The sequence below is a fragment of the Carassius carassius genome, chromosome 17, assembly GCF_963082965.1.
Source record: "Carassius carassius chromosome 17, fCarCar2.1, whole genome shotgun sequence".
Lineage (NCBI taxonomy): Eukaryota > Metazoa > Chordata > Actinopteri > Cypriniformes > Cyprinidae > Carassius > Carassius carassius.
In genome coordinates, this window is record NC_081771.1 from 27,619,384 (window position 1) to 27,640,277 (window position 20,894).

The following is a 20,894-nucleotide window of genomic DNA, read 5'->3' on the forward strand; positions in this document are numbered from 1 at the left end:
GTTAGTTATTAGAAAAGTGTGAAGAAAATTGGAAGAGATGCTAGTAACTATTTAAATGATTACAAGTACTAAAGAATACGTATTAATACCTAATGAAGAGGTACTAGTAAAACAACTAGAGGTACTAGAAACAAATATCCTTGTCTGAAGTGAACAGCTGATGTATATTAGTGGTTGATTCACTTCCAGTAACAAAAGAACAGTTGCTTGGATAGTGACTAATAGAATAGATAGTTTAGATAAGAAATAGTAACTCATGATTTTTTTGTGTGTGAAATTCTTAAAGATACTAATCAATATTTGATTACTAATACTAATAAAATAACTACTAGTTGTAAGAAAAAAATTAATAAATAAATAAAATAATCCACAATTCTTTTGGTTTTTCAGGAAATCAATGATGGCGTTACGGGAAGTCAGTCCATGCCTCTTATTCATCACAACTCTTCTGCTTGGACTGTCTTCCTCCCAGTATCATGGAGAGAAGGGTATCTCCGTCCCAGAGCACGGGTTCTGCCAACCCATATCTATTCCCCTGTGCACAGACATCCAGTATAACCAAACCATCATGCCAAACCTCCTGGGACACACCAACCAGGAGGACGCAGGACTGGAGGTGCACCAGTTTTACCCCCTGGTCAAAGTTCAGTGTTCTCAAGATTTGAAGTTTTTCCTCTGTTCCATGTATGCGCCAGTGTGTACGGTTCTGGAACAGGCAATACCTCCCTGTCGCTCTCTGTGTGAGCGTGCGAGACAAGGGTGCGAGGCCCTCATGAACAAGTTCGGCTTCCAGTGGCCTGAACGACTCCGCTGTGAGAACTTTCCAGTACATGGAGCAGGAGAGATCTGTGTGGGACAGAACAAATCAGACCCTGACATCCCTACGACAGACCCCACGCCTTATATACCGGACCCCTTCACTCCACGCATGCATTTGCCACGCCAAAGTCAGGCTTTCACTTGCCCCCTTCAACTCACAGTCCCTTCCTACCTCAATTACCATTTTTTAGGGGCGAAAAACTGTGGTGCCCCTTGCGAGCACAAACAGCCGCATGGCCTGATGTACTTCAAGGAGGAAGAGGTCCATTTCGGTCGGCTATGGGTGGGAATCTGGTCAATCCTGTGCTGCGTGAGTACTCTGTTCACAGTCCTCACTTACCTTGTGGATATGCGCCGGTTCCGTTACCCGGAACGCCCCATCATCTTCCTCTCTGGGTGTTACTTCATGGTGGCAGTGGCTTATGCGGCCGGGTTTTTAGTGGAGGACAAGGTGGTCTGCATTGACAAGTTCAGGGATGATGCTTATAGGACTGTGGCTCAAGGGACTAAAAAAGAAGGTTGCACCATTCTCTTCATGATCCTGTATTTCTTCGGCATGGCCAGCTCAATCTGGTGGGTGATCCTGTCGCTCACGTGGTTCCTTTCCGCTGGAATGAAATGGGGCCATGAAGCAATCGAAGCCAATTCTCAATATTTCCACCTGGCAGCGTGGGCCGTCCCCGCTGTTAAGACCATCACCATCCTCGCCTTGGGACAAGTGGATGGTGACCTTCTGACCGGCGTATGCTACGTGGGCATCTATAATGTTGACGCCTTACGTGGATTTGTCCTCGCCCCCTTGTTCGTTTACCTCTTCATTGGAACGTCTTTTCTTCTGGCTGGATTTGTCTCGTTGTTCCGCATCCGCACCATTATGAAGCATGATGGCACCAAGACAGAAAAGCTGGAGAAGCTGATGGTGCGTATTGGTGTTTTCAGCGTCCTGTACACTGTTCCAGCTACCATCGTCATCGCGTGTTACTTCTACGAACAAGCGTTCCGTGAGCAGTGGGAAAAAACCTGGCACATGCAGACATGCAAGCGTTTTGCAGTACCGTGCCCGGCCAACAACTTTGCGCCAATGACGCCGGATTTCACAGTGTTTATGATCAAGTACCTCATGACTATGATCGTAGGAATCACGTCAGGATTCTGGATCTGGTCTGGAAAAACTCTACAGTCGTGGCGCAAGTTTTACCAGCGGCTGGGGAACAACCAGGGTGAGACGACAGTGTGAACTGAACTTTGTGAGAAATACAGGTCAATATTGAAAGGAAACGCGAACTGTGATCAGGTCACACATTCTATGTTAAACCATACTGATGGTAGAAGACACTGCTGTGTGAGCCCAGCATGATGCTTTTCTCATTTATAGAGTGCCCAGACTTTGACAACACTTTTAAAAGCACAACTCCAAAGAACATGCATTTCTCCAATGGACTAAATCTCAAAATGTTTTTTTAACTTTAAGCCTTGGAAACCCAACGAATGATTTTAATGGAAAAGATGCCGGAACTCTTATCACTTTAAGGATCACTTAGGTTATCAGGAGCCACGTTTTCTTCACCCCGTGGCGGTCAAAAATGTCTGCCATTTAGTCTTGTGCCTCGCAGTACTGATCAATTCCTGTTGTTGAATGAATGTCTCTTTTGTTTTTTTTAACACACTTTTTGCCATTTTCTCATAGATTACATATTTTACTATTTGGTTGCACATGGCCATTTATTTAGATTTTAGAATGAGTTAAATTTTGGTCATGAGTTGCTTATTCATCCATGTTGCCATATCAAGCCAGGTCTCATTAAGTAATTTAATATTCTGCCATTTTAAAGGCCTTAGCGATGTGAAAGTGACATATAGGATTAAAAATGTTTAGCCCAGAAATATGTACAGGAGAAAATGTTATCATATTACGTTATTTGTAAATATCACATTTCTGTCAAAAGATGTTTGATGTATTTAAGCAGATCAATTTTGTTTAAGGCTTTTTTTGTTCATTTTCACTTAATAAAGTGATGAGATTTTTAAAAGCTGCTTTGGCTTGATTTCGTTTGCACAAATGGTGACTCATGTCGATGCCCTGACGACACTTTGATATTTCCCCCAAAACAGTTGTTAGCAAGTAGTTGAAACTGATAGCGCATGATTAACTACAACAACAGACTTCAAGTGAGTAGCCCTCCATGTGTCTCGAGTCCATTAATGCTTTCAGTCTGTAGCATGAATCTAAGAGAGGAGAAGCAAGGACGATGACAGAATAAGGGTGAACAAAACAATCACGGGGGACTATAATGGTGAAAAAGTAAACATTTCTTCTAAGACCGAAAGAAACATAAAAGTGGCCTACAAAAACAGGATATAATCAGAAATGGTGTGAAGTTTGCCACCCTGCCTCTGGGACAACAGGAAGCCCCGAAATGCACCAAAGCATAAGATCTCTTCCCTTCATCTCCAAATGAAACTGGATACCGCTTCATTCTTTAGGGTGAGGGAAACGCCCCATCCCACGTTCCCTTCTCCTGTTTTTTTTTCAAAGAGTTGGGGGATGTTTCTCTGTAAGGACATTTAGAAGGTGATGGGGGTGTGTGGGATACAATATCTTTGAGAACAGATACTGCACTAATGATTTTGAGAAGGAAGGATCCAGAATTCTTGTATTCGGTATCTGGAATACCACGTTTCATCCGTGTCCAAATTGTACAGGATTATGATTACATGGCAGTGAGCCATAATGCTACAAACTGTCTCTGAAAACAAGTTTTTAATCTGTATTTTGAGCAATAATGTTCATAAAATGAACTAAAATATTCATAAAGTAACTTTAGATCATGAAGTTGTTTTTTCAGTGTAATACAATTATTTGTGTGGGTACATGCACCCCAGTGTCTGATTGGGAGTGTTGGCACTCAATGCCTCAGGGGATGTGAAGTGTGTAAAATTCACAGCATGTGCAGCCAAGAAACGTCCATCACTTGGATTGACAGTTGGATTTATGGAATTTTTTACAACAGTGTAAACTGTCACAGTCTGATTTGCTTCCAGCCCATAAACGCACACACATATGTTTGTTAAGGTTTGTTGAGTTAAGATATAGGGCATTCTTAGGAAACATTATCACATTTCTCAACATTATATTTATATAATGTATAATTAGTCAGATTATTTCATAAATTACATTTTTACAGTTAAAAAAAAATGTTGTAGAAACAATTTTCACTTATAAATAGCTAGTAAATAAAAAAACATGAACACAGAAATAAGTGTATACAGAGGATACAACATTAAATAAATGCATGAACAATGTGGCCGGCAAGAAATGGCATGTAACACATTGAATTAAATGTGAAACTAGAAATACAAAATCTGAAATATATTTTCTTATAAAACGTACTCATATAATTTTATATTGTAAAAAAATATATTTTACAGTGTACTTTTTTCCTAGCACACGTTTTGCTGTGACATTTCCCCTTTAAAAATCCTGGTGTGTAATCCTTGTGACTTCATATGGGGAACGTACATAAAAAAATGACCACATAGTTCAAACAGAGGTACATTTCTCATAAAGTCTTTATCAATATTTCATGTGTGTACACACTGCCTTGTCAAGCTCAATAGTTCAGCCCTTTTCTGGGAAAAAATAGTTTCTTGGAACAGAATACTAACTGTAAATAATATGTTTGACAATGATATTTGCTAGATAAGAGGAATTTATTAATTGATCTTAAATTCCTGTAATATTCAACACCAAAACAACCCTTTAGAAGGGTTGACATCAAACATATTATGTCATTAGTTATAAAAATTATAATGTGTGATTTCATACAAGGCACACCAAACTGAGTGATAATATCATAATTTACTATATCTATTTAAATTATAAATTTGAAACTTAGAGTTATGAGGCTAAAATAATGTAGCTCTTTAGGGTTGGGCTTATAGTAATGATAAATATTGACACTTTAAAAGACTATAATCATAAATTAGGACCCAGAATAAGAAATGCACATTAAAATCGGCATGAAATGAAAATTCTTTTTTAAATGCTTGTTATGAAGCTTACTGAGAACGATTCAACATGCATGTGTTTCATTTGAAAAAATGTTTGACCACAAATTCAAGCTGTTTTGCTTTTGATAATCCATTTTACTTGTATGTACATCGCAGTACAGAAAACAAATTTGTTGCTGTTTTTTTCCGCGAGTTTCAAAAGGTAATATTTATTGACCATAATTCAAAATATTTGGGTAGTTATAACCTTTTATTGTGTGTGCGGCTGGTTAGGGCAATGACACTTTGACCTCAAAGTGAAAAACAAAATGATTTATTGAAAGTTCAACAGTAACAGTGAAGCCTCAAATACCACCATCTCCTGAGAATCACCCATGTATTAGTGCAAAATTGTCAATCTAAGGCCAAATTCAGATGTATTTGCACAGGTTTTCTCTGAACAAAAGTGTGGAATTGGTCACAAGAAGCAAGTCTGAATTTATCTTATACAAGATGTTAACCAAGCTCCGTTTACACACCACACCAGTTAACAAAAGACCCCACAGGTCCTCTGAATATGGCCACTCCTTGACAATTTATGGTCACCCACAGCCAAGCCAACAGCTACATCTGTGATGAGCATTGAAGTACTTTATTTCTGAAAATCTGTTACCTATTGTGTGTCCCAGGTGCCTTCTACCCCTGAAAGAAACATGTTTTCCCAGGTAACTGGGCACCCTTTATAGGAACAGTCTTTTAATCCCTTGAGATACAATTACCTGAATTTGTATCGATACTCAGGCCACAAACAAAGCTAAAACCTATGTTTTTCAAGGTGTTAACATTGTTTACCTGTGTAAAGAACTGTCTCAGCAGATCACCTTGATGGTTTAGGTATCTGATGTCTATTCTGTGCTCTCTCCTTGATAAAAAAATATGAAAAGGAAGTTGATGGCAGGGCTGCCCAGGGAAACATTTCTTCTTGATACATAATATTTCCCTCAGTTCAGTTTCCCACAGTAAAGATCAGTGAGCATTTGTGCCAGATATATTGCTACACTTCCTCCCGCTCTTTTTCTCTCTGTCTGTTATCTGCACCTTTAAAAGGGCTCATAAGTTCATCATTTTATTTTGTCCCCTAAGGTCCAATTATAGTGTTGGTAAATGTTTTTTGCACCAAATAATTTTTCATCCTCTGTGACCCTTCACGTTTTCTGTTTTGCGTATAATACAGTAACTCAGTGCTGCTCTCTAAAGGTCAGGTAGAGTATTGCGCCATAGTAATATTAGTGCGCATGCGCCAAACACGTACTAACGATAAATCGTTCATGAACGATTCGAATCACTTTGTCTGAGTTTTTTTCCCGAAATTAAAACTCAGATTAGCGTTTTTTAATAGCTATACACAATGTAAGCTCTCTTACACCAGCTGTGTACAGTTCATTTGAAACGCTCGAACGGGAGAGACATTTCGTGCCAATTTACATTATCTATTTTTTTCTTTTTGCCTTTTATATAAAAGTTTATATTCCATTTTAAACCCTATTTTGTGTGGTGACAGTTTCACAATTTACTATAAAATGGTCACACAAACTGTAATTTATAAGTCTTTGGATCAAACATATGCTGAATTAAAAAAAATACATTAAATAATCCCAACAGAGCTAGGCCTTGTTGAAAAAACAGTAAGATATTTCCTAATGCAGCTTCTAGCACTATGTTTGGTAGACTTTCACACAATTCACTCTAATTATTAGTTTTCCTGGTGTTAGGAACATTATCATGTAACAATAGTTTCTAGACCAAGTGAACCCCAAATATGTATTGCATGTAAATGTGCATGAAAATACTCATCTGTATGACTTCCAGAGAGACAGAACGAGCGGTTTTTGCAGATTATCTTAACGTATGGTATGGTAATGTATGAACTAAGGAGGGGCTCAAAAAGTTACATGATGCTTTCATACTACAACTCTTTTAGTCAAATAGACCAAGAAAATGTTCCTTTTAAAATGGACATATGCAACACAGACATATACATCCTTCTAATGCAAGCTAAACTTAACAAAAATCTGAGCTCAAAGGTGATCTGCACCCTTCCCCCCTGAATAAACACAAGCTATCCCCTCCATTTTTTGCGAGGCCTCATCTGGTAATGTTTAGGGTTTCAGAGGTGCTGTATCACAGGCAAAGAAATCGGATCATCCCGTTGGGGTTCGGATATAGCGGAGGCCCCTACAGCAACTTTATCCACCCATTGCTGATTTTCCAACACCATGTTTCATTCCTAGACCCCTCCGCTTCGACACACACACACACACACACACACACACACACACACACACACACACACACACACACAAAACACACTTTAATATCAGACACTTAAAATGAATAAAAAATTCTGTACAGCACAGTAAGGCCCTCTCTGCCATACACTAGGATTTTAATTCGTTATGTAGAATTAACACTAGAATGATCACATTGTTAAGAAGTTCCGGCCAGTTTTAAATGCATGACGACATCAGTCAAACTGGATCAATCCCATAATAACACTGAGATCCTCAAAGTAATTGCTTTAATCAAATCAAAATCTTACCCCATACAGCCACAATATAGTCACAAACATCATATATATACATTTATATATATTAATATTACTTTTTTTGTGTGTGTGTGTACCATGACAAGTTGGTAGACTACAAATTTATTTTTACTTTGTAAGGTCACTTATATATATTTTTAATTGTAAATAATTTAACGTAATTTACATGTATGTATATATATATATATATATATATATATATATATATATATATATATATATATATATATACAGTACAGACACACCTTCTCATTCAAAGAGTTTTCTTTATTTTCATGACTATGAAAATTGTAGAGTCACACTGAAGGCATCAAGGGCTATTTGACCAAGAAGGAGAGTGATGGGGTGCTGCGCCAGATGACCTGGCCTCCACAGTCACCGGACCTGAACCCAATCGAGATGGTTTAGGGGTGAGCTGGACCGCAGACAGAAGGCAAAAGGGCCAACAAGTGCTAAGCATCTCTCAGGGAACTCCTTCAAGACTGTTGGAAGACCATTTCAGGTGACTCTTGAAGCTCATCAAGAGAATGCCAAGAGTGTGCAAAGCAGTAATCAAAGCAAAAGGTGGCTACTTTGAAGAACCTAGAATATGACATATTTTCAGTTGTTTCACACTTTTTGTTATGTATATAATTCCACACATGTTAATTCATAGTTTTGATGCCTTCAGTGTAAATCAAAAATTTTCATAGTCACGAAAATAAAGAAAACTCTTTGAATGAGAAGGTGTGTCCAAACTTTTGGTCTGTACTGTATGTATATATATATATATATATATATATATTAATATGGCTAAACTTAATTGTATATTTTCTGTACTGCCAAAAAGGACATTGAATTGGAAAAACTCTAAACAAAACAACATAATATTGTTTTTCCTAAGGGGAAGTTTTAATACATTGTTATATAGCACTTTTATAAATTACTTATTTTGTTTTAAATGTATTTTTTATTGTTATTGTTATTATTTTATATATAATTTTGTACAGATACCATTCTTAAATTGGTACTGGTCTGATTTTAAAATTACAAAAGTGGTCAAAGAGAATAACATATTGCATTTGATCTTTTTTGCTGTAACTAATATTTATGTTTTACAATTATTATTATATATATTTTTTAATGAAGCTGAGATTCAAACAAGGATTTCTAGTTGCATGTATTTCTTTATCAATCTGTTAGTAAAGATTTGCTGCGAAAGTGTTGCTGCCGTCTAGTGTTCATAAATGGAATATCCACTATAAGAAAACATTTCCTATTAGATTGGCAAAAACACAAGTTACCACAAACTGTTTTATGACACATTTTATTTAAAAAACAAGACAAAAGCAAAGTCATAATTCTTCTATATCCAGAAAACCATCTGGACCAAATTTCCCTCCCCTCTCGGAGAAAATGAAAAAATATAAAAGTGTAAGAAAAGGAACATGAGTAGTGACACTGTAGCAGTATTTATTCTGTGTATGTAAATGACGCCCCTGAGTACTAATCAAACAACATAGTTACCCATTATTTCCAGGTATTGAAATCAATTATTGTGGCTAAAGGGATCCAAATATCCAAGACCAGGTAGAAGAGAAGGTGACAACACAGATTCAGACGGGTACGAATTCTAATACTTTAGACAAAACCATGCAAAAACACAATACAATGACCTCCCTGTTGTGATTCATAGTGTGCCTATATAATGTACAACTGTACACAGTTATTGCATACATGCAAGAAGAACAAAGAACATTTTACACTTTTGAAATATTAGACAACAACTGCATATAAATAAGCATCCCAGAATGTAAAATACTCAAAGGGTTTCTATTACATTATAGCAGGTGTGTTCACTAGCATAAAATGAGCCAAAAACAAATAAATGTGTAAAAAGTGTCTAATGAAAGCTAAGGATTGACAGAACACGTAATGATGGCCAACTAAATGAACAATTCCTTCATTACTTATAAATGCAATAACATTGCAAGAACACCAAAGGTTGCATCCAAAATTCGTCTTGATTTGTGGATTGAATTTAACAGCATAATCTAAAGGTTTTGAGCAGAACTGTACAGATTAACAGAACGTTCTCAATCAGATCAGGGCATTACACAACATGTTACATGTGTCAATTGCAGAACTTGACCAGAATCTTTATTAAAAAAAAAATATATATATATAAAAAAAAAGCGTATGAAGGCAGGGATGAGTTAGCAGAGAGAGAACGTGGGACATGGCTAGAAAAACACTTTCTATAGTAGTTCCACCCAACTTCTTCAAACACAGCTGCCCTGACAGATTATCTATTTGATCCAGATGGTTTGTCTGCTTCCCTTTGATGTGACAGCAAAAGGAAACAGATGAAATACATGTCATACATACAAAATTAAGATAAAAATAAAGAGTCTAATCATTCCGACAGCCACCGGTCTGTTCCTGATACACCTCGATCACATCCTCATCTTCCATTCCCAGCTGAAACAGAGATAAAAGAGAGAGATACTGTGAGCAGGAGCGGGTTTGAGTCAATTCTTTATGTCTTGTACAGCTAAATGTAGCTTAAAATTTTTGCATTATCTTGTAGCAAACTTAAGGGAATAATTCCCCTAAAATTTCAATTTGATGTAAATCAAAATGGGATGTGAAAGATGTGAATAGGTTCATCTGAATATTGAGCATTACATCACTTGCTCACTAATGCAGTGAATGGGTGCCGTCGGAAAAGGAGTTCAAATAGCTGATAAAAAACATCATGCAGCTTTTAGGGACTTGATATGTTAACTGGTGGACTCGAGCTGTGGGAATAATTGTGATGTTTTTAATCAGCTGTTTGGACTTTCATTCATTTCATTCACTGCAGAAGATCCATTAGTGAGCAAGTGACCCTAATCTGTTCAAATGAAGAAACAAACTCTAGGATAGCCTGGGAGTGAGTACATTTTAAGCACATTTTCATTTTTGGGTGAACTATTTCTATAAAACTGTAGTTTGTATGTGTTAACCACTGATTAACCAGTTGTCTTTGATTGCTTACTAATTGTTTAAGAACATTTGTTTGAACAATTGGTGTGTATCCTGAAGAAGGATTTGAAGAATAATTATTTTAATGATTTAGCCCAGTTAATTAAAGGCTTTTATTGTAACTACAAGTGGGTTGGAGTAATTCATCTTTGCAGTTTGATATTAACCTCAAAATATCCAAAGAGCACCATTGATTACGTGAGAGGAGCAGTGCAGCATTGTGGGCTCCTGTTGCTTTGTCAAGGAGACTGTGTTTGTTGCTTTCAGTTACAGAACAGAAATTACCTACTTATACATGGAGTATAAAAATCAGTTAATAATACTTCTTTGACTTTGACACACTTTTAGGATTATTTGATAAAAAAGAAAGTTCACATGAAAAAACATTTGTCTGAAATAGACATTTTTTTAAATCAATTTTGTAATACATATAATAATAAATTAGTATTTTAGCATCCGGATTTGACATGTGATAGTGTTTATTGTGTAAATGTTAAAACAAATATTATTATAGTTAGTATTATATAATAAGAGATACATTGGCCCAACAACATACCATGTTTATTTTCAAATAAACCCTTTTAGTCAAGGTTTTTTTTTATATCACATAATTTTGTGGATGGTGTATGTCACACACCTGTCCATGTTGGCATCTGCATAATTTGACTAGCTTCCATCTACGATTTATGCCAAAATACCCCAGAGTTTGATTGGATGCATGGCTTTGACATCAAAAACAAAAAAAAAATTTGTCCTCTTCCGTTTACTTGCTGCAGTTTTGCTCATGGAAGTGTGTACTGTACCTCTTTGGGGGTTTGGTTGTCTGCAATTCTCTGTCCCTCAAAAAGAAACCTTAGAGAGTTCATGGGTACACCCTACATAAAATACAAAAACAAACAATGTCAAAAGACGAAACCAAAATCAATAACCAGTTTATAATATTTCAATTTATGTCAGCAAACAGAACAATTTAGCTGCAGCATATTTTCTTGTCTACTGCAGTACATTTTACATTTCGGAATGTCATACTTTTCCAAAATCATCAATTTTACACTTCCACTGACAGCATACTTTTTTAGATTTGAAATTAAAATTATGTTACAAAATAATATTGTCACAGATTACATTTGTTCAGAAAATTGTGTTTTCAAAATAGCAGCATGACATAATAATGTTGGCTATAATATAAATTTGATAAAAACATACATTAACATCATCACTCGTTTCAAGTCCTCATCCATATTGCACTGGATCACACCATATTCAGTATATAGTAGTCTCTCACATGTACTGATATTTTCAAATTTATAACTGGAGCAAGTATATGGTGGTGATGATGCCTCACCTGTCTTTGACTGTAGGATTCCTTCAGCTTCTTTAAATGTGTTGTCATCTTCACTTTGAAGTGGATTTCACTGTTGTCCTGCAAAAGGGAATTAAATCACACATTTTGCCAGAATGACCAAATCGTGATCTGATAACCCGAATTTCACGGTGAACTAGAAAACACCTCTCTTTACCTGACCGATTACTTTCAGTTTGATATATTCTCCGTCTTTCTTCTCGCCTCCATCACTTGAGGGCTTGGTCTCCTTGTAAACAAAACGAGAGCCATTAGATTCCGTTTGACATCTTGATCTGTTTCCTATGCATGCAAGGTAAGGACTGTAATACTTATTCTGAAGATGGGTTCAGTAGAGCATCTCTTGGATATATTACATTATAAAACAGATTTTAAACTGTTCAGCCTGATGTAGTTTGGTTGCTCAGTATTTTCAGTATCTTCAGTGAAAGAAACTGTAATGAGCTGTGTTTGGGTGCTTTGACACTAAACACACAACCAGCCTTACTGCAGTAAGGTATCGCGGACTGATAATACGACCACAATACGAAACATAGACCAACATGACCAATTGTAACAACTTTACCTAGTTAAATAATCTAAAATGAAAGCAGAAATAGTGGCTTAAATGTGCCGCATTGTCCATCAGCTCAAGACAAAATGAACTTTGCTTTCAGCGCCCAGAGCTGCTAACTAGCACCTAGGCTACGGGAAAGATTTGAAAAAGATATTCGCATATTTTTCAAGTTTATAAACACAGTAAACGGGAATAGTGTTACAAAACTCCGGAACCCACGACAATATGCGGTTTAAAACACTGCACCAAGACTTTTCCATTGACACAGTCAGTTAGCAATGAAAACACACACACAGGCTAAAAAAAAGATAGGCCCTCTTATTTTCATTTTTACAAGTCCGTCTTTCTCCTTTCCTCTTACAAACAAGTTTGATTCTGTAAAACAGGTTTAAACTCACCGTGTCTGACATGATATTCCGCAATGTACAGCCCTTCTTAAGATCACGATCACTTGAATTAAATAACGAACTGTATTGTGCAGTAATGTGAGGTTTAGCTACCAGCAGACCCACAACACGGCGCCGTTGGCGTCATTGGAAAAGGGGCGGGACTTCCTATGACGTCGAGTCGTTTACCCAACGGTGTTGTTTTTCTCACAACGTTCTTTCTTATTGGTTCCTTTCGCCTTCGATGAGGATAATGTTGGATACGTCGGTGAAATGTGGGGAGGCATGTACTGTGCCAAAGCCAAGAGATGTTATCTCTGTTTACCATATTTTTTACGAAAGATTCACTAAGGATTTAAAAAGTACCCAAACAGTGTTTGAAAACAATTTTTTAAGTTGGACTGTGGATATTCAACTTTAAACTAAAATAATTTATATAGATTTTAAACTCACAGAGCGGAAACTCTGTACATTAACAGTTAGGAGTGGGTTATTTAAGTGAAAATTCTGTACATGCGGTCTTGTAATCACATTGAAAACAGCAAGAGATTCTTGTAGCGCAGACGATACTGCACATGCGCACATTTCTTTGGTAGTACTGCGCATGCGCGTACTGTCCCCATGTGCACCTCGTGGAAACATAGCGTGGAAAGCGACTCCGTTTAGCGGAAGACTTTCAATTTGGGGAGCGTGGCAGTGAACTTTATTTAGAGCAAGAAAAATCATCAAAATGTTAGTGTTATTCGAAACTGCCGCTGGCTATGCCATTTTCAAGGTAAGCATATTTGTTATGTTTTGTAGAAGTATTTATAGATTTAGGTTTACTATTAGCTAGCCAGCATAGCAGTGCTATCAGACCAATAATTTTCAGAAAGCCGCGAGTTTAACTAACTAAAGTATTTTTGTTTATATACGTGCTAAATTTTATTATTATTTGTTTGCAACTATGTATTTAACGATTTTTTTAAGTGAAGTCGGTGAGTTTTGGTCCAGCATGTGTCATGTGGCCTGCGTCGCAGAACAGCCACGTTGTGTGTCTTTGCGGCTGCTCATGAGAGCTCTTCACTGTCTGTTCTTCGCCCTAGGACGATTTTTAAATTCATCAGTCGTATGCAATGTCATGTAGTTCTTGCACAAAATTGTATAGAGCCGAGAAATGCTGTTTTACATGAGCACGGAGCTATTGAAGAAGCTCTTTATATGTCGTTACCGGTGCAAGGGTCCACATGGTCGAGCATTGTATGGTTTGAGTTTAGGCATCTCAAAAATGGCAGATAGATGGATTGTGACAGTACATTTTAATCGTCAGTTTTTTGTTTTGTGCAGGTCTTGGATGAACAGAAACTCCAGCAGGTGGACAGCCTGTGGAAGGAGTTTGAAACACCAGAAAAAGCCAACAAAGTGTGAGTTGTACTTTTGTGAATGTAATTTTTTCGTGCCGTGTTTAATCGAAGTAATGTCTATGATAATAAACCATTTTTTTGGTGGAAATACACATTCCACTACTTTCGCACTTTCATGGGAAACCTGGAAATATCAGAGAACCTTGAAATGCTCTTTTACATGACCAGAAAGGTGATTAAGTCGATTTCTGTAGTGTGTGTATATATACATATATATATATATATATATATATATATGTGTGTGTGTGTGTGTGTATGTATGTCAAAAACAACTCCCCGCATTTACCCTCGTTGAAATGTGTGGGAAATCAATTTTTTTTTTTTTAATCTTGGTAATCCTTCAATGTGTCAATGTCAAAATATTTAATTTCTTTTTATTCTCATTTGTGCATTCAGTAACGCCCTATGCATGTATTTTTCAGTGTAAAACTGAAGCACTTTGAGAAGTTTCAGGATACAACAGAAGCTCTTGCAGGTAACTATACTGAATTGAAACATCAACACCTTTAGTGCTTTGTTTTTAGATGCAAAGCTTTTAGACTGTCCTTCAGCCGTGTGTCTATGATGTATCTGTATATCTGACTCATGCATGAGGTCACCAAACAGTAATTCGTCACTACCACTGAGACCACAGATTTCATTTTAATTCATGTGTTTCTAAATATAATCTTAAAATGTAAGAACACTAATATTAAAATGCAAACTAATTTAAAATGATTTTCTTTTGCCTGTCGATATCAGCGGCCACAGCAATGGTGGAGGGGAAATTGGGGAAAAGTCTGAAAAAAGTTCTCAAGAAAGTTGTGGCCAAAGAGGCTCATGAACAGCTGGCCATTACTGATGCAAAACTAGGAGGCGTCATTAAGGTAAATGGAGGGGAACATATAAGAACGGACCAGTGCAGTTTGCTATATGCATTCCATATCAAGTCTTGTTGCTCTGTGAAACACTACAAGCTGTGATGATGATGACCTTTGCGTCATGTTGCTGAAAATTCATGAGGCTTTTTTGTCACTACCTCATCTGAGCTTGTGTTTACTCCTGGAAGTATAGTTTGGTTGTGGTTATGGTTAAACATCAGAGCTGGTAATGCAAAGCTTGTGTTACTATCACTATAGTTCTCTGCTGTTTGTACACTGGAAGTCCCTCTAGCTGAAACTCTTTTTTGCCCCCTGCAGGAGAAGCTGAACCTGAGCTGTGTGCACAGCCCTGCTGTAGCTGAGCTCATGAGAGGCATCCGAAACCAGATGGAGGGGCTTATCACAGGTCTTCCTGCCCGAGAGCTCAGTGCCATGTCTCTCGGTTTGGCCCACAGGTATGTTTACAGTTAAAAATCAACAAAAATCTTTTTTTTTAATTTAAGCTCAAGTCAATGATTATTTCTTGCTGTCTGATTTCTTTGAGGATACTTATTCAGCATTCGTCACTACCACTGAGACTCTCTGAGCAGATATTTTTACATTAGTCTCGACTCATGGTTTTACACATCAATTGACTGGTTTTCTTTTCATATTTCCTCTCAGTCTTTCACGGTACAAGCTAAAGTTCAGCCCAGACAAGGTGGACACCATGATCGTTCAAGCCATTTGTAAGAATGTGTATTTATTTGGACATACTTGAGCCCACATGTAGACAGGCAGTGACTTAAACAGCTGTTCACTCTCTCACTCTTCTGCCCATCTGCAGCTCTTCTGGATGATCTGGATAAGGAGCTCAATAACTACATCATGCGCTGCAGGGAATGGTACGGCTGGCACTTCCCAGAGCTTGGCAAGATCATCACAGATAACCTGGCGTACTGCAAGAGTGTCCGCAAGATTGGTTAGTACCTGCTTGTAAGCATTTTATGAAGATGTCTCCATCAGATTTGTTTGATGCTTTTCCATTTTGTTCGAAAGAAAAACGTTGAATTTTCCACACAAACAGCAAGGTTTAAAAGTCACAGGTTGAATGAAAAGCAAACCTCGAAAGTATTTTAGCTCGACCAAAAATCTAAGTTTACTCGCTCTCAGATCATCCAAGGTGGAGATCAGTTTGTTTCTTCATTTAAAACAGATTTAGGGAAATTTAGCATTACATCACTTGCTCACTAATGGATCCTCTGCAGTGAATGGGTGCCGTCAGAATGAGAGTCCAAACAGCTGATAAGAGCATCACAATAATCCACATGACTCCAGTCTATAAGTCTTGTGACAAAAAGTATTTTTTTTTATTTTTTATATATATATATATATATATATATATATATATATATATATATAAAATAAATACTTTACAAATTACCGTATTTTTCGGACTATAAATCGCATCAGTCCAAAAATACGCCATGACGAGGAAAAAAACGTATATAAGTCGCACTGGACTATAAGTCGCATTTAATACTTTAAATTGTGGTAGGAATATTTGAATAGCATTCAAATAATGTAAATATTTAAATGGAAGATTTCAAATGAAATGTTTTAACTGTATTTTTCTTGTTTCAAATTTCTAGGTGCTCGCACAAATGTGGCATCGATGGATTTGTCTGATATTCTACCAGAAGAGATTGAGGCAGAGGTTAAACTAGCTGCAGAAATCTCAATGGGAACAGAGGTGTCCGAGGAGGACATTGCCAACATCATGCACCTGTGTGACCAGGTGTGTTGATGTGAAAATGAAGTTTAGGTTATATATTTCAGCTTTTGCTTTACATGATCAATTCCATTGTTAATTGGAAAGCAGTTTATATCATTTAAGGAAACGTATCACCGCTAGTGTATTTGTTTTTTCCTTCATGTCTAGGTGATTGAAATAACAGAGTATCGCTCACAGCTGTATGATTATCTGAAGAATCGCATGATGGCGATTGCACCCAACCTGACAGTCATGGTGGGAGAACTAGTGGGAGCCCGTCTCATTTCACATGCAGGTGAGAAAGAAAAAAGTCTAGAATTGTGATTGGAAATGTTTATTTAATAGATTAAACCTCTATCATTGTCTCATCAGGATCTCTGCTGAATTTGGCCAAGCACCCTGCGTCCACCGTTCAGATTCTTGGGGCAGAAAAAGCTCTGTTCCGAGCTCTGAAAACCCGTCGGGATACACCCAAATACGGTCTCATCTATCACGCCTCTCTGGTGGGGCAAACCACAGCCAAGAATAAGGGTAAAATCTCCAGAATGCTGGCTGCTAAAACGGCCCTTGCCATCCGTTACGATGCGCTGGGAGAAGATACCAATACTGAGATGGGAGTGGAAAACAGAGCCAAGCTGGAAGTACGATTGCGCTACCTGGAGGAGAAAGGGGTTAGTTAATATAGTATACAACTTATTTTTGATCGTGTCGCAAGCAGTGATGATCATGGCTTCATGTCACAGTCCTGAAAATACAGTGTGGGTCATTAAGTCACTATCTCTTCTGAGCTTGTTTTGTTTGCAGTTGTTGTATAGAGCGCTGCTTTCATAGGAAAGCATCCTAAAGCAAAGCAACACTGAATGTCTGTGTTTGCAGTCAGAATGATAAAGTCTTGATTAATAGTTTTGTCTGTTTTCTGTCTTAGATCAGACGTATTAGTGGCTCAGGCAAAGCTCTGGCAAAGGCTGATAAATATCAGCACAAGAGGTGAGTGTTTCTTCATCCACATTGTTTAGATCATACTTCACAACAACACTTCTGATATTTTATTTTGATGAATTATGCTGTTTATTGACTTTCTGCCTGTAAGATCTGGAACTGATACAGGAAAACCTCATTGCAATTATTTCAATAACATCACTAGCCAAACTTGAATTGTCAGCCTTAGATTTACATTGTGTCTTTTGCTTCCTGCCAGTGATGTAAAGGTATACGACCCATCTGGGGACTCCACTCTCCCCACCGTCTCAAAGAAGAGGAAGATCGAAGAGGTAGAGGAGGGTGAGGAGGAAGAGAAGCCGGTGGAGGCTAAAGCTAAGAAAGTAAAGAGGGAAGCCCCCACAGAAGGTAACCATCCATACAGCAGAACACTGACCTAAATGGTGCTGCAGCCAGATGTTAAATGCAGATGAACATTAAAGAAATATACATTTCAGGGGGAGCAGAAGCAGAGACACCAAAGAAGAAGAAGAAAAAGGAGAAGAAGAAAGCAGAGGAGGAATCCAAGCCAGAAGAGGAGGAGCTGGCCATCAGCCCAGCAGAGGAGGTGAGAGCGGTGGAAACATCAGTTCATCTCTGGTTGATGGTGCATTTAATATCTGATCTGGACTCATTCTTTAAGTTCAGCTTATCTAGGGTCCAGATTTTATATTAAAGCACTTACATGATGTGTGAGAAGTACATCTTGAAGATTCTACATGTAACTATTTATTCTTTATAGACAACAAAAAAGAAAAAGAAGGAAAAGAAACGCGCGGCTGAGGAGGAGCCGAAGGAAGAGGAGGAAGAAGCGGCAGTCAGTCCAGCACAAGAGGTGAGGAGCATGATGCAAAACACCATCATATCGTATTTTAATTTATAAAACCTAAAACACATTTTTTTTTTTCTTTTACAGACAACAGAAAAGAAGAAAAAGAAGAAAAAGGCTAAAGAGGGCGACGACTAAATGAATTGGACTTTTTTTTTTCATGAACTTTGCTGTATATAAAATAACTTTTTTATAGTTTTTGGACGACATATGATGGTCACATCCCCTTTTTGTGTGTCCAGCCCAGCTCACAATGAACCGTTCAAGTGGACTGCTGTTTCTTTAAAAAAATAATTATAGGACATTTTCTCTTCATATTGCTTAATTCCAAGAGAAAAGTCCATAAGATTGATATAATTTGATGCTCCTCCTGTGTGTTGAGTTGTACTGGATCATACAGTTCAGTTAGTCTTTATAAGTGAATGGTTTTTAGTTTAAAGTGATGATGGGATCGCATTATAAAAAAAATATCTGTGAGGAGTATGTTTTGTGATGTAAAACTGGGTCATTTGTGTCTCAGGATTATTAAATACTGTATGTTTCTAGTATGTTGGCTCATTGACTTTCTTGTTTTGTTTTTTTAGATGGTTAATGCATTTTACGAAGTGTAACATTGATTTGTAGTTTAGTAAAATATTGGTTATTGAACTTCAGTCATGGTGCTGCTTGCCCAAATCTGCAGCACTTGACCTTTTATTTAATTAGATTTTTATTAAAGCACTTTGTTCCAGATGATCTCAATCCCAAAGAGGAAATAAGATGCTGCTTACAAATGTAGCGGAGATTAAACTCTGGTCCGTGAGGGAATTTAGCCAAATTTTAGGATGGAGTACCGTACTTTGTGTGTGTCTGTGTTTTACATTCCTCTCTGGTTCCTCCTCTATCCTTGTTCCAGTAAGATCAGGCCAAGTCAAGAAACTTGGCCAAAATACAACATAAATTTAGCCAGCCATCAGTATGTACTTGGTCTAATGAGCAGGAGATAGAGCAGCTACCCTTAACATGAGAGGAAGTGACACAATCTGGATATCACTCGGCCTCTGAGCCAAGATACAGTAAATCACAGTTCTTAAAGAGAAAGCAGCTTGTTTCTAATATTTGTATGCAAGAAGGCATAGAACTTGATTATCACTTTGCACTCATGCATGGAGTAATTTGCTTCTGGTGGTCTCAGACATCTATACTCTTAAATTATATATTGGTTCAGCAAAGAAACTTCTTATTAATTGGGTGTTAATCTATATCAGTGATTCTCAATCTTTTTGACTCCAGAAACCCTTATTGTCCACAACAATATTTAACTTTTTTTTTCCACTTCTAATCCTACGAAATGTTTTAGAACTTAGAGTAACTACAATTAAGAACTAATGTATTTTGGCACTGAAATTGTATATTTGTTATAAAAACGGACAACAACCCCTAATTGAGAATAATGATTTGTATTGTTCTTGATGTAAATGGGAGACAGTACATAGATGATTTGATGTTATGCAACTTCTATAGGTGCTAATATTGTGTCAGGCTGACACTTGGAGCCTTTTTTTTTGTAAGTAATGACATGTTTATCCCAGAACTTCCTTAATTAATAACAGTATTCAGCGTTATCATTAAAACCAAATCCATTCATCTTCAGTTTAACGTTACTTGGTGAGAGCACTCCTTAAATGGTGAGAAAGAGTTGCGGTGGCAGAGATTCTAACGCAGCAAACGTCTGGCCTCGTTCTCTGACTCCGTAACCCTTGCCTTAGTAACGCAGTTCTCTCTGGTCCATTTTGGCTATTAACATGAGAAAAAGGTTTTATCAGGAATGTGGACAGATTTATGGAGTTAGCCTTGACTATTTCTTATGGCTGGGAGCCCATGTTTTGCAAAGAGCTCTGGATATGAATAACAGAGGGTGGTCATGTTGCTCACTACACAAACACAACACGTTTATAGTGGTTGACATGTTTGAACCAGTGGCTTTCTAGAAAGGGCATTTACTTTGTAAAATACCTGATAGCAAAGTATAATACAAGTAAAATACAAAATCTAGATCTCGAGTGCTGAGAAATAAGTTCCTTATAAATTCCACATACATTATGTCAATGTGATTGTTAAGTCAGGCTTTGGCATTGTTAAATGATTGACATAGATGATGACCTTTGACCTTTAGCAATGACTTAACATGTAATTGCGTTTATTATAACAAGATCAATTAAGCATGACTGATGAAAGTGGTGAAGTCCCTCTGGAATATTTATCTTCTACAGCAATGAAGTCTCTCAAAACACAAGATTTTGATAAAAGAATCATTTTATTCTTGTGTGCGAATTATGTGCATTGAACAAATTAAGACCATGTCAC

General features: G+C 37.3%; 3 protein-coding genes and 2 non-coding genes across 5 annotated transcripts; 4 read left to right on the forward strand and 1 right to left on the reverse strand.

Moving 5' to 3' along the window:
• Window positions 1–384: 384 nt before the first annotated feature.
• Window positions 385–2,849, forward strand: LOC132161482 (frizzled-7-A-like). Its single transcript, XM_059571573.1, has one exon. It carries the CDS (start codon window positions 398–400, stop codon window positions 2,054–2,056), a length of 1,659 nt encoding a protein of 552 aa, XP_059427556.1. The 5' UTR covers window positions 385–397; the 3' UTR covers window positions 2,057–2,849.
• Window positions 2,850–9,573: 6,724 nt separating this feature from the next.
• Window positions 9,574–12,896, reverse strand: LOC132161484 (small ubiquitin-related modifier 1). Its single transcript, XM_059571575.1, has 5 exons — window positions 12,738–12,896; window positions 11,941–12,012; window positions 11,766–11,843; window positions 11,224–11,295; window positions 9,574–9,874 (listed from the first exon to the last, which is right to left on the reverse strand). The coding sequence occupies exons 1-5, from the start codon at window positions 12,747–12,749 to the stop codon at window positions 9,806–9,808; spliced, it is 303 nt and encodes a 100-aa protein (XP_059427558.1). The 5' UTR covers window positions 12,750–12,896; the 3' UTR covers window positions 9,574–9,805.
• Window positions 12,897–13,350: 454 nt separating this feature from the next.
• Window positions 13,351–19,096, forward strand: LOC132161483 (nucleolar protein 58-like). The gene is made up of 15 exons (XM_059571574.1): window positions 13,351–13,500; window positions 14,052–14,128; window positions 14,551–14,603; window positions 14,870–14,994; window positions 15,307–15,443; window positions 15,652–15,716; window positions 15,815–15,949; window positions 16,620–16,765; window positions 16,910–17,036; window positions 17,114–17,412; window positions 17,667–17,728; window positions 17,940–18,088; window positions 18,178–18,287; window positions 18,462–18,554; window positions 18,636–19,096. Exons 1-15 carry the CDS (start codon window positions 13,456–13,458, stop codon window positions 18,684–18,686), a joined length of 1,674 nt encoding a protein of 557 aa, XP_059427557.1. The 5' UTR covers window positions 13,351–13,455; the 3' UTR covers window positions 18,687–19,096.
• On the forward strand, window positions 15,079–15,162 carry LOC132091074 (small nucleolar RNA SNORD11B). Its single transcript, XR_009422117.1, has one exon. It is a non-coding gene; the product is annotated as a small nucleolar RNA SNORD11B (small nucleolar RNA).
• Window positions 17,451–17,535, forward strand: LOC132091075 (small nucleolar RNA SNORD11B). Its single transcript, XR_009422118.1, has one exon. It is a non-coding gene; the product is annotated as a small nucleolar RNA SNORD11B (small nucleolar RNA).
• Window positions 19,097–20,894: the final 1,798 nt, after the last annotated feature.

Excerpts from the sequence above, each read along its gene's own strand:
- LOC132161482 (XM_059571573.1), top strand. The coding sequence starts at position 398 with ATGATGGCGTTACGGGAAGTCAGTCCATGCCTCTTATTCATCACAACT.
- LOC132161484 (XM_059571575.1), bottom strand. Across the intron at positions 11,844-11,940 it reads AACTGAAAGTAATCGGTCAG|GACAACAGTGAAATCCACTT; the intron begins GTAAAGAGAGGT and ends TCCCTTTTGCAG. Across the intron at positions 9,875-11,223 it reads ACAACCAAACCCCCAAAGAG|CTGGGAATGGAAGATGAGGA; the intron begins GTACAGTACACA and ends TCTCTGTTTCAG.
- LOC132161483 (XM_059571574.1), top strand. The coding sequence starts at position 13,456 with ATGTTAGTGTTATTCGAAACTGCCGCTGGCTATGCCATTTTCAAG. Across the intron at positions 15,444-15,651 it reads TCTCTCGGTTTGGCCCACAG|TCTTTCACGGTACAAGCTAA; the intron begins GTATGTTTACAG and ends ATTTCCTCTCAG. Across the intron at positions 18,288-18,461 it reads CCATCAGCCCAGCAGAGGAG|ACAACAAAAAAGAAAAAGAA; the intron begins GTGAGAGCGGTG and ends TATTCTTTATAG.